This window comes from Daucus carota, chromosome 7 (genome assembly GCF_001625215.2).
Source record: "Daucus carota subsp. sativus chromosome 7, DH1 v3.0, whole genome shotgun sequence".
NCBI classification, from domain to species: Eukaryota; Viridiplantae; Streptophyta; class Magnoliopsida; order Apiales; family Apiaceae; genus Daucus; species Daucus carota.
In genome coordinates this window covers 8,050,073-8,062,324 of record NC_030387.2, presented here as the reverse complement: position 1 = coordinate 8,062,324, position 12,252 = coordinate 8,050,073, and the positions used below count along the sequence as shown (strand labels likewise).

The following is a 12,252-nucleotide window of genomic DNA, read 5'->3' as shown; positions in this document are numbered from 1 at the left end:
GGAGCAAGTAATAAAAAGAATAATGTGTGTTGTTAAAACTCTAGTTTGTACCAGTTTAGCATTTGGTGGGAGTAATGAGAAACTTGATAGTCAAAATAATGGAAATTTTTTGAGTATAATCCGAATGATTGCTGAATTTGACCCGATAATGGAAGAACACCTTAGGCGTTTTCGAAAGATTGAACCAAATTATCAATATTGTTAAAGAGGCAAATACTTTTATGTAATTCTTGATTGTACTCCAAATGTGAGTCATGAAGAACAAATATATCTTATACTGAGGTGTGTTAATGTATCTACAAACCCAATAACAATGGATGAGATATTTCCTAGTTTTATGAAAGTTATTGGAACTACATGAGATGCTCTTTTTCTTGAACTCAAAAATATTCTAGAAATTTTGAAACTCGATATGCATGATATACGTGGGCAAGGTTATGATAACAGTTCTAACATGAAGGGACAATATAAAGGTGTAAGTAACAGGTAACTAAATGTGTATCCTAGGACATTTATACTTCATGCGGCTGTCATTCTCTTAATATTTCTCTTTGTGAAATGGTAATGATATTGTTGATGGAGGAATTTGGTAATCAACAAAGATGAGGTTCATGGCCGGAATCAAGATCTATGACGGTGGTTTTGCTGTCGGAGTGTGGTGGTTGTGTGTTTAGGGGTGGCTGAGATCAAAGGGATTGTAGGTTACTCCTTGGCTCTCACCTTTCGATCCCTTTAATATGCCTACATACCCTGTATTTAAAGGGATCAAGCCATACATAGTTCTAGGAGGTCAGGTTACCTAATTCAATTAGAAGTAGGCCTCTTGGAGATAAGACCACATCCAAGGCGGTGGCTTATCTACTCGTCTTCTAAGGTCTTCAGAATTCTTACGCCAAGACGGTTCTAATATGCTTGGAAGAAGAGTCCTACTCCGCTAAGGACTAGTGTTAAGACTAACAACTTGACTCCTAATCCAAGTACATCATGGATACGGCATTATCCTTAACCATTGGTAATAACATTTACCGCTACTTTTCGTATCATGGAAAGAGTTGTTCGGTAGCCGTAACCATCCTTGAGGTGTAAGGACGCACCCTTACCCCCCGGTGAGGATACCTACCAGAATACAGGGCAAGGTCTCCCCTAGATAATCGGGACATACGATCATCTCAATCCCCCAATGAGGGTAACTCACCAGAATGTAGGATCCAGACATATGACCATTCTTCATACCACCCCGGAGGGCCTTCAATAATGATCACCTCAAGCCCCCGCACGTGGACAACCCGGCAAAATACAAGATTGAGGTTTATAAACCACGCCGGATGGGCTCCGGGATGCCTAGGTCTCCATATCCCCTGGAGGGTTGATCTTCATATCTCTCGGAAGGGTAAGTCTTCGTATCCCCCGGAGGAGTTGTCTTCATGTCCCCCATAGGGGTTGTCTTTACAACAGCACAATCTCCTTATAGGAAAAGCCTTCTTCACAACATACATCATTTTATTCGTACCAGCCCCTAAGGGCGCCCCATGTCTTTGACATGGAGTTATACAAACTAGGCCCCTAACGGCGCGCCTCATGTCTCAAACATGGAGTCATCTTATCTAGCTATCTTGCCACTTAGCACATTCTTCTTTCAAGGGTCGCGCCCCTTCCTCACAATCGAGAGGGCGTGCCTCGTAGAATCATTCTCTCTTACCTAGTCTTTTCCTACCAGGCAACACTTACTTCATTAAGGGTCGAACCCATAGAGGACCCGCCCTCTTCACAACTTGAACTTTCAGAGGGCACATGCTCTCAACATAGATCATACAACATTGCTAGATCATACACAAATCACGTTCACGGAGGGCTGCGCCCTTGCACTCAGACTAAAACCTTTGAGGGATATGTCCTTCCTTTATGACTAAGACGGCGCCCCCTATATTTCATATAAGACTTTTAACCCAATTCATGCCTTATTTTGAAATCTATTTCTTTTAGAAAAGTACAGAAATAGTAGATTTGAAATCGCAAAGAGTGAAGCTACAAAGATTGCTTCAGAAATGGAAATTGAACCTACTTTTCGTGAATCTCATAATCTGAACCAATTCAAGTTGCTGAAGATTATTTCCGAGTCAATTATTTTCTGGTTATGATTGAAAATATGATTTTCTTAGTTCAGACAAGATTCGTGTTATTTAAAAAATATGAAAAAAAAATAATTTCTTATTTAATATGGACAAATTGAAAGGTATAGATGATGAAAGTATGAAAAATATATGTGCTATTATTGAGGATGTTTTTGGGTATGATAATAATTTTTATGCTGATGGACTTCAATTATCTTCGAAGATGCAATTGCTAAGGAAATCACTACCAAATAATTTAAACAAAACCAATTAAAGTGTTGAAATATATTAGGAATATTTATCTTATTATTTTTTTTTTTGAAATAATTTATCTTATTTTTTTTTAACATTTGGATTGCTTATAAGATAATACCGACGATACCCGTTACTATAGCTACTTCTGAGAGCAGTTTCTTCAAATTGAAGTTAATAAAAAATTATCTGCGGTCGATTATGTCATAGGAGAGGTTGAACGGTTTAAACGAAAGCTAAATTTAGTTTAAATTTTGACTAAATATTGTGCATCAAAAGTAAAAAAGAATTATTTAGGAGCCTAAATATTTTCTTTTTATCCGAAGGCCTCCGCCTCTTTCCCTCAACATGTTGATGTCCATCCTAGCTCCTAGGTAGTCAGTATAGTGTCACTTGAATCTGGCCATAAAAGGCCAAACTTAATGATCAACATTCTGTGAATGAATTGCATGTAAATGTCAGCCCCGTTTATATTACGCATCACATGTTCAGTTGGAATCGTATCAATCTCCGTTGTGCGTCGTCATCATCCTGTATTATTGTTTATTCGAATAAAGTAATATCTTCAATGTACATAAATTTACAATCACTCTCACATAAAGAATATATTACAAAATACAAATAACAGCTCAAGTAGAGAAAATCTTAAAACAAACAATAATACGGAGATAAAGAAAACAAAGGAGTTTCTGTGTGGGGGTGAAGGGGTTGGAGTCACCAGAAGCATGTAAAACCTCGAATGATATAGCAAGGAGTGATTAACTGGGATTGTGTTTAAAAGCCAAAAGACAAACATATTACCGGCTTATTGTACTTGCATCCAAAGGAAAGATCAATGTGGCGAAACAAGGGATGGTAATTTTTGTGTTATATCTTTATCCACTCCAAGCATGGGCACAAACCCCAGCAAAACCTGGCAGGATAGTAGTCTTTTAGGTAGACCTCCCTGCTGAAACCAATGATATAGAAACTGAATGATCTGTTGTGGTCCTTCATGGTAACACGTGTAACTGGGATGACAGATATGGTATGTCTTTCGCATATGACCCGTGCAGTCGGAGCTACTGGCGCTCTGTCAGCAATCACCTCGGATGAGAATTTGTTGAGGAAGTAAGAATCGGCAAAAAATGCAGGAGTACATAGGTAGGCTTGAGTGTTGCACAGTTGCACCCCTCTGGCTCTATGGAAGACCTCATCTGGCACAGAGGCAGCTCCGCTGGTTGCACTTACCTTTCTGGTAGATGCAGTTTTCCTAAAAGTACAGAAGTATATATTTAATTCAACTTTTGGTTTATCACTGAAAATCCACAAATTAAGATGTTTTTATTATTACAACAGGTTCGTTAACAAGCATTGTTTCACTTTGTTCAACCTTTAATTTCGATCAATACTTTCTACAACATCCATCATATATTTTGAACTTAGCATATCTAAAACTTTTCGATGACCAACGATGAAGCAATTCAATAAATGCTCCAAGTTATGTGGCAGGAAGCTGACAAAACGACATTATCACTTCAGCAGTAATTTAAAAAAGTAGAGGAACGAGGGTATGCCAGTCTTTTAAGTGAAGAAAAATCCCCGGGCCTAGTAAAGCAGAGAAGGAAGACCATTACACAAACTTTAAGTAGGTCTATATGTATGTTCATCATGCCAATGCTTCCCACAGTGTCAGATTTTACGAGAAATTGTTATTGAGCGGTTAGATGACTCAGATGTGTTTTATATTAATATTATAACCTACATAGGTGGGGGCTAGTCAAGAGTGAGCTCAAATCATCAACAGTCTTTCTGTTTCTAGCATCACACGATAATGTTAATATATAAGATGGTGTACTTGCCATTTAATAACAGCTACTTTCCGTGTTAAAATAGATCCACTGCCAGTGCATGTTCCGCATTTAACTAGCCCGCGAGATCCGCAAGTTGCACAAGCAATCTGTCCCTTGCCATTACATTTTGTACATCTGCAATAATTAATAATGATATTAGAGAACAGGCGTGTTTTCATTTTCAAAACAGCAAGCACCTCTTTTGACAACAATGAGTAAACCAACTCTGACCAAAAATTATGAAGGATGTAGTGTGTTAGGTCCCTAATATTTATCATAGTGCATCATGTGCAGACAAAATATTTTATGGTTCACAATTATACATCTGCATTAACCAAGAACTTTATCCGAGAACCAAAAGCTCTTGCTCTAAAGGTAATGTACTCACCCCTCAACGGGAAGTTGAGGGTAAAACCTTATCAAAGGCATAGTGGAGGGGTGCGTGTGTACGATTAGCAATATATATAACTTTTTCAGAGAAAACCTGTGCATATTTTTGTTAAACAGTAGACACTGGTATTGACACTAAAGAGTTGACCAATTATCTGAACAAAGATTATGTTGAATAGTAGAGTATTCTGTCTACATAACATGCTCAGGGATTCTATGGTTTATGTGTGAGCAATGTAGAATATGGAATACTTGATAAATAGAGGCGCTTTTTGCAGTTATATTTTTAATAGTTGTACAGAGATCCAAACTGTAAATTTCAAAATTTAAGAAAATATCGGACAACTCACATTGTGTCGGACCCATCGCGATGAGCGATTAGACCTCTTCCATGACAACTAAGGCACTTAGTCATTTGATGTTCTTGATCTGCATTGCAAGTTGGACAAACAAGATCGCCTCGACCACCACAATCTGTAGAAGTAAGGTTCCATCAGGAATGGCTTTAAGAACACAAATTTGTAACTAAGACAAGACAAGGAACTAACAAGTCAGTTTCATAATCTGGAAGCAATAGGAAGTGACTAAAGAAAGTCAGAAAAATACAGACTTAAGAGTGATAATAAGTATTTTGCAATATAAATTCAGCTAATTACTCCAGACAGTTCACAAGCCTAGACAGGATGATTAGTACCTGAACATTTTACAATGGACTCAGAGTGAGGAATTTGGGTGCGCGACTCTTTGTATGGTGTGAACAGAACAGGAAATTCAGACCTTAAATCCAATTCCCAGATCCCAAGTTCTAGGTCCTTGTCCTTCTGCAATTTTTTTCCGCTAAGATATGGCTCACTTTCTACTGTGGTTTCTCTTTCCTCTACAAATGTCTCTAGAGTACCAACATAAACATTGCAGTCCTCCACAGCACTGATCTTCCATGCCCGAGCTGGTCTACTTCCCCAGCAACAACGGTGACCAACATGATCAATGAGTAATTCACGTATTTCTACTTCATCCAGCGTTTGCCTGCACAGAAGATTACTGAATCAATGTACTGCAGAAGAAAACAATGTTCAGGAAAAGCATCTGCAATGCCAGATTGGCAGTGATTTATTAATATATTGACATAATATCAGCCCATTTTTTTACAAGTTAGGTTATGCCATTTCAAAATTTAAGTTCGACAAGCCCATTTTTGGTTTACACTCCAGTGAAGCTGTCCTGCACACTGTTACAATTTTGCTATAATAGATGCTGAACAGTCTCAAATTGCCTACTGTTTGATTTAGAGATCCCCATGTGACCTCCATTTATCTTTTTTGAAATAGAACTTAAAAGTTTCTTTCATTATAACAAATCCAATAAGGATCTTCTTACAGAGCAAACAGAGAGATAGTATACCTGCCAATGCAACTCACAAGAAGAAAATTCATGAATAATGGCACGACTTCGGTGAAATTTAGTGCAACATATAGGACACAGAAAACAATTACAAGAAATCTACACTTCACAAAGAAGAGATTTTGACCAATAATCTAAAGTAACTGCATTAGTAATCTAGAGTGCCAAAAGAGTTTGTTGGGTACTCAACTTAAAATAAATTCCCATTTGCTGTTTAACTATACCTTTGAAATTCACTAGTGGTTCCATAAGCTCCCCCATATGATCCTTGATAAGCAATAGCCTGGTCTGAAAATCATAAATTATGATTTTAATAACTTAATGCTGTATATATTATAAGCTTATAACCCATATCATACAATCACCTACTGATGAGAAACAAGAAATAATACTGATTTGCATTTATCTATGTTATTATATGGGAACAGATTCAATTGTAATTTAATAATTATATCCATGGACCATGTTTAGTTTATATTATATAAATAGTTATTCAGAAATATTATAGATAGACAAGTTTGTCACTACAGTAGAAATTAAGAGAAGGATTTGGTGCTGCTTATAATAGAATTTTACTTGTTACTAAAGTATAAAAGTTTTAAGCCACACAGTAATATTTTATTATTGCCATACTTTGATTGAGTACTGAAATTGAGATTTGTTCCCTCTTGTTATGATCCATACAGGAACCTGTGGGTAGTAGTGGTTGTTCATTTGTCGAATCACTTCAAGGTTTATAGATTTGCAACAGTTAATTTACACAATCTTATCTTGTTATCATATTTCTTGTCCTGGATCACCTACTAGTCTACTTAATTACGACATTTTATAAAAATACGAGTAGAATGTAGAGTGTAGAGCAGAATACCATTAGGATGGGGCTCCGGAGAGCTGATGAGGGGAGCATGAAGAGACGGAGGATAAAGATGAGAGACGGTAGAAGCTGATCGGATTTCATCAACACTGACTTGAGTTCCAGCCAAGGAAGAAGTCGGAAGTACAGAGCCTGACCTCCCAACATACTGATATGAACTCCATTCCTCATTCTCACCTCCCCCTTGTCACAAACCATAAAAATTCAAAATCACCCAAACAAAATTATGAAGCTTAACATTCTAATACAAGTACACAACCATACCATACATCCAGTAACCCAATTATATCACATAATTTGACTAAAAAGACTCAATTTTTACACTAGCAGCTTATATATCTTAGTGATGCAAAAGCTTAAAAACTCAGAATTGTTATAAATTGAGATGCCTAAAGTACAAAAATGGTTGATAAACAAAAAGGGGCATAAAAAGATAGCAGCTTTCACAAAATCAAGAAACAGAAGACGAAACAAAAGTCAAGCTACCTGAGATCAGAGGTTCCTCCATTTTGTTTTGCTCCATCTATAGTTGATCTAGTAATGGCAAGAATAAGTGTACTTATATATAAATATGATTTTTACTTCTCAAATTACGGATGATTATTATTTCGGAACCAAAAAAATACGCGTTATTATTTGTCTGTATGAATATAAAACAACAATTTTACTTGGTGTAGAAGGAAAAAAGGCACGGCAAAACAGATAGATATGAATATGATCATCCAAGTGTGGGGTCTGCGCTTTCGATCAAACTACGAAATTTCCAACAATTGCTTCAGCTCTTAACAAATTTCCAGCAATTTCACTCTCTTCTGAGTTGTGTGACCTTCCCGGCTTCCCCCTCAATTTAACAAATTTCACTAATTTCTTTTTAAATAAAAAAGGTTTCTACTATCAAATTACAAGAAAGCATGACATTTATTTTTTTTCAATAAAAGACATACTTATTCTAATATTTAAAAACTTAAAGATCAGTTCTGTCAAAAAAAAAAAAAACTTAAAGATTAGCTAATAAATGTATATTGGTGTTATGACCAAATATCAACACAGGTTTGATTACCTAAATCTCGCCATAAAATTAGGAAAGTCAACTAATGATTGGTCTTCGTCTTCAATGGGTCATCGCCTGAAGACATGTTCTTCAACATGTTGCTTGATTATCTCGTAGCTCGGTTTCTTAATGGAATTCTCGTGATACTAGAGTTCGTCAGATACTAGTTCCGATAATCAGTCAACTGCCCAGCTAGTAAAGGAAGATTATAATTGGTCCTTGCCTGAAAAGCCTAGTCTTCGCGTGTTATCGAAAAGGTCAATTAGGCTCAGATTACAAGCAGAGCTAGCCAAGTGAGCGGTTTCGAACCGTTCATTCGGAACCTAACCATCTAATTATTCATTAAAATTCGACTCGTGGCGTGTTTGATTTGGCCCGATTCGGCTCGTTAAATATTACGAATCGAATACGAATCGCTATAAAGGAAATCGAAATCGGCCAGCAAATCAAACGAATGAGGCACGCCTTTAGATCAAAAGAATCTAATCAGTCGGACGAATCGAACGAGTCACACGAATCGAACTATTCGGCCCGAATCAGGGAAAATATGAATTAGATTAATTTACTTAGGTCATGTTCAAGAGAGAACCATTAGAGAGAGAAGTATTTAGGTAGGGTTCTGCAACAGAACTTAAGTATTAGTTAGGGTTATGCAGCAGAACTTCACATGCAAAAAAATGTCAATATCTATGTATTATATTTTAAAATGATTTTTGAACACACAGAACGATGAAAAAACATGAAAAAAACATATATTTAGATTTAGATCCTAAAAATCTATTTAAAATTTAGGGTTCTGCAGCGGAACCTTAGTGGTTCTATGGTTCTATTTTAAGGACTAGTTCTCTCTTGAGCGCGACCCTAATTTACTTTTGTAATTTTAAAACTTGTCTAATTTTATTTTTTGTATGTATCGATGCGGTTTATTCCGTTTTTTTAGAGAGAAATCCTCTCAAATTATTTGTAACATATCTTTTTAATTAATAAAATTTATATGAGGTACTCTTTTATTTATTTAGAAAATAAAAAATAAATTTACTTGCTTGCATGCTTCTGCTTGTTAAAACGAAAAAAATTTTATTTTCCTTTTGACTTGTTTTATTTACAAAGTAAAAAATTTATTTACAAAATAAAAGATTTAAATTAAACTGAAACATAAAATTAAAAAAATGAACCGCCTGTTATTTGACAATGCAAACAATAAGTTATATTGTGGAAGGGGGGTTGAATACAATATACAAAAAATTTTAACTTATTTTTGTTTATCAGATCATATTCAAAACACAAGAGATTTTTAAATCTAAACAGGAATTAAAAAGAACAAGGATCTTAAAAATTTCAGGTGGATTGTTTGATTCACTTGAGAGATTTTTATATTAAGAACCTTCCAAGTAAATATACTTGACTGCTTACAAAAGAATGAAGAGCAGAAGCTTACAATTTCTTGCTTACTATCTCTACTGCTTTGCTCTTCAGTTCTCAGTGTTTGGATGCTTTGAAATGAAAATTACAATGTGAATATATACTAATACAAACTAGGGTAGTCTGCAAAAGCATAATCCTACACCTTTTCTAGCTATTACAAATATAGAATTTCTTGGACTTGATAGTACATTTGGAAGCTTGAAATTCTTGTTACTTTTCCAGAAATGGTAGCCTTCGAGGTTCTCAATATTTGACTAAACTGGTTTTAGTTTAGCTTCCAAAACTGGTGCAACACCTTTCACATTAACCCATGTGCTTTTTGTCCTTTACTTGACTTGCGGTTGTCAATTGGTAGTCATCAACTGCTAGAAGAACTCAGTCGTTTACCGATTGATAGCACACCTTGATTAGCCATTGATGAAAATTGATGTAGCAGTTCATAGCTTCTTTATTTAGCCATCGATGCTTCTTGACTAGCCATTGATCTCCACTTCACTTGAATAGATTACATGACTTCAAATATTTACAATTATGTCACCCTATCTATTCATCTATTGATAGAACAACTGCTAATTTCAAAGATCATAATATTTATCTATCAAATGCTAAGGTACTACATTTTTGTTACAACACCGCATCAGCCGTTGATGGGTAATCTGATCAACTGCTACTACAAAAAGTATGCTAGCCGTTGATCAGCTACATTAGAAATTTCTCTAAGTACAAAATTGAATTTGCTTTGTATCATCAAGCATCACATATTACTAACACCGCCCCAACCCGCGAACCGGTTCACGGGTTCACTAGTTGTGTACTCGGCCCGGAACCGGACCAGCCTGTGTAAACAAGCGGGCCGGTTACGAATCACATGTCATCAGCTCAGACCGCTGACAACTCGGCCCGGTCCGATTCGGACCGCCCGAGTGGCATGCACTAATCTCAAGCCCTATTTTTAATATATTTTTAAGCTTAGACCCACCTTTAGCCTCGCCGTCGGAGAGGACATAGGATTAGCTTGTTTAGTTAACTCAAGGGAGGTCCACATAGTCTGCATTGTGTCATCCCATCTAGTATCATGCTCCCTAGAGGAGGCTGTGCTTCGACAATTCATATATGTCTGATCTAAGGCGGTGGCTTATCGCTGGAATCAAGAACCTATTCTGATTAGGTTATTTGTTCCCCAAGAACTATGTATGACTTGATTCCTATAAATACGATACGTAGGCACATTGTTTGCGGATAAGATACAACCCTTGCTAGAGCGAATACTCCTTCGATCTTTTGAGCAAACCCTAATTTCCAAATGATCTCAACCTAATCCAAAATCACCATCCCTACCCTATCGTACACCGCCATCAAACCACCACAAAATCCAGCAACCTTCCCCGAATCTTGTTATCACCACATTCCTCCATTACCATTTGGCGCTAGAATGAGGGTATTCTTGACATCTATTAGAGGAAGGATGTCAGAAGAGACGAAGAACGACGCCGTCGATGGTAATTAGACGAAGGTTGGAGAGAGCTCTGAGACTTCGGCTACTAATCTTCCACCACCGCCGCCCTTGACCAACCAAAGATGTCCACTCGAGACCCCATTGTTAGCAAGGGAAGCACCCATACTAATGTCCAACATAGAGATTCTCAATACCTTAATTGCATTCACTAATACCCTGAGAACTGTTACGACCCGAATGGACTCAATGGAAGAAGTAGTAAAAAACTTGCCAAAGGATACCGGAAAGTTACCTGAAGAAAACTCTCGTTACTAGCTGGAAGATTGGAGAAATATGGGAAAGCCTTCTTATTGGACGTTCGGGAAACACCGACAATGGAAAAAGCCTGTGAATGAACCACCTGAATCATCAAGAAGAGCAAACAACAATTATCAGCCGTTGATCTTCACTTCACTTGTGCAGTGTATATGACTTAGAATATTTACAATTGATCATCCTAACTACACGTCCGTTGATACAACAATTATAATATCAATTGATCAACTAAGACCTATCAATTGCTAGAATAAAAATTGCTAGTTTTGTCAGTGCCACATCATCCATTGATGGGTTTTGTGATTAACAGATACAACAATAAGTATGCCATCTGTTGATTAGCTTCGATATTAGAATACAAGATAAAAATACACTAAGTGTTTTGACTTATCATTAAGCGAGACATATTCCTAATACAAATAGTTAGCTATATTAATATATGAGACTATTAGATGATTTAAGAATAAATACATGTAGGCTTGGTTTAAAATAAATTTATATATGCTTGGTTACCGTTCATAACGACGATGTCATAACAATGTGAATTTATGTGGACTATTTATTATTTTATTTGGAGTGATAAAATGGATTTAAGATTCGATTTTAATATTCACATATAAATGGGTTGGGAGTAAAAAACATGAAGAAAATAAGCCGCAAAGATATTAATATAAAATAAAATGAGCATGAAATTGTCGGCTATGTCAAAAGAATAACAATTGAAGATGGGGTTGAGGCTTGATGATGCCACATATTTTCGACAAGAGGATGTCCTCTACATTTCACCATTATTAAACATTGATATCATCGCACAAATCTGCACGAATAGTGATACATTTGAACTCGGCTTATTGACATTTTAACCTTTAAAAGTTGAGGTTACGTTTCAATCAACTCTCAACGTTTTAACTCGGTCAATTCAATTATTCAACTAATCATTATGTACTAGTAATTTTCATACCGAAAAAATGATTGTGAATTGTCAAACTTGCCCCTCCGTTATGTACCATTTTATTACTTTATCCCGATATGAAGATTACTTGATGCATATCAAATAGTTGGAAATTTAAATCAGCCGAGTTAAAATATTGAGGGTTGATCGATACATAACCCCATACTTAAAAGATCATAACCTATTATTTTAA

At 36.2% G+C, this 12,252-nt stretch overlaps 1 protein-coding gene across 2 annotated transcripts; it reads right to left on the bottom strand.

The window, feature by feature from the left end:
* Positions 1 to 2,889: 2,889 nt before the first annotated feature.
* On the bottom strand, positions 2,890 to 7,547 carry LOC108196914 (uncharacterized). 2 transcript variants are annotated; one of them, XM_017364400.2, is made up of 8 exons: positions 7,529 to 7,547; positions 7,347 to 7,394; positions 6,855 to 7,043; positions 6,211 to 6,274; positions 5,280 to 5,611; positions 4,936 to 5,059; positions 4,205 to 4,330; positions 2,890 to 3,615 (listed from the first exon to the last, which is right to left on the bottom strand). In XM_017364400.2, exons 2-8 carry the CDS (start codon positions 7,381 to 7,383, stop codon positions 3,231 to 3,233), a joined length of 1,257 nt encoding a protein of 418 aa, XP_017219889.1. In that variant the 5' UTR covers positions 7,384 to 7,394; positions 7,529 to 7,547; the 3' UTR covers positions 2,890 to 3,230. The 2 variants fall into 2 exon arrangements, with proteins under 2 accessions (XP_017219889.1, XP_063937579.1); XM_064081509.1 differs by lacking the exon at positions 7,529 to 7,547 and having other exon boundaries at positions 7,347 to 7,515.
* Positions 7,548 to 12,252: the final 4,705 nt, after the last annotated feature.

What these genes read in the sequence shown, in the direction of transcription:
- LOC108196914 (XM_017364400.2), bottom strand. Translation starts at nt 7,383, where the DNA reads ATGGAGCAAAACAAAATGGAGGAACCTCTGATCTCAG. An exon ending in TCCGGAGCCCCATCCTAATG is followed by an intron (nt 6,275 to 6,854) that starts GTATTCTGCTCT and finishes TATGATTTTCAG; the next exon opens with ACCAGGCTATTGCTTATCAA. An exon ending in GTCCATTGTAAAATGTTCAG is followed by an intron (nt 5,060 to 5,279) that starts GTACTAATCATC and finishes TTACTTCTACAG; the next exon opens with ATTGTGGTGGTCGAGGCGAT.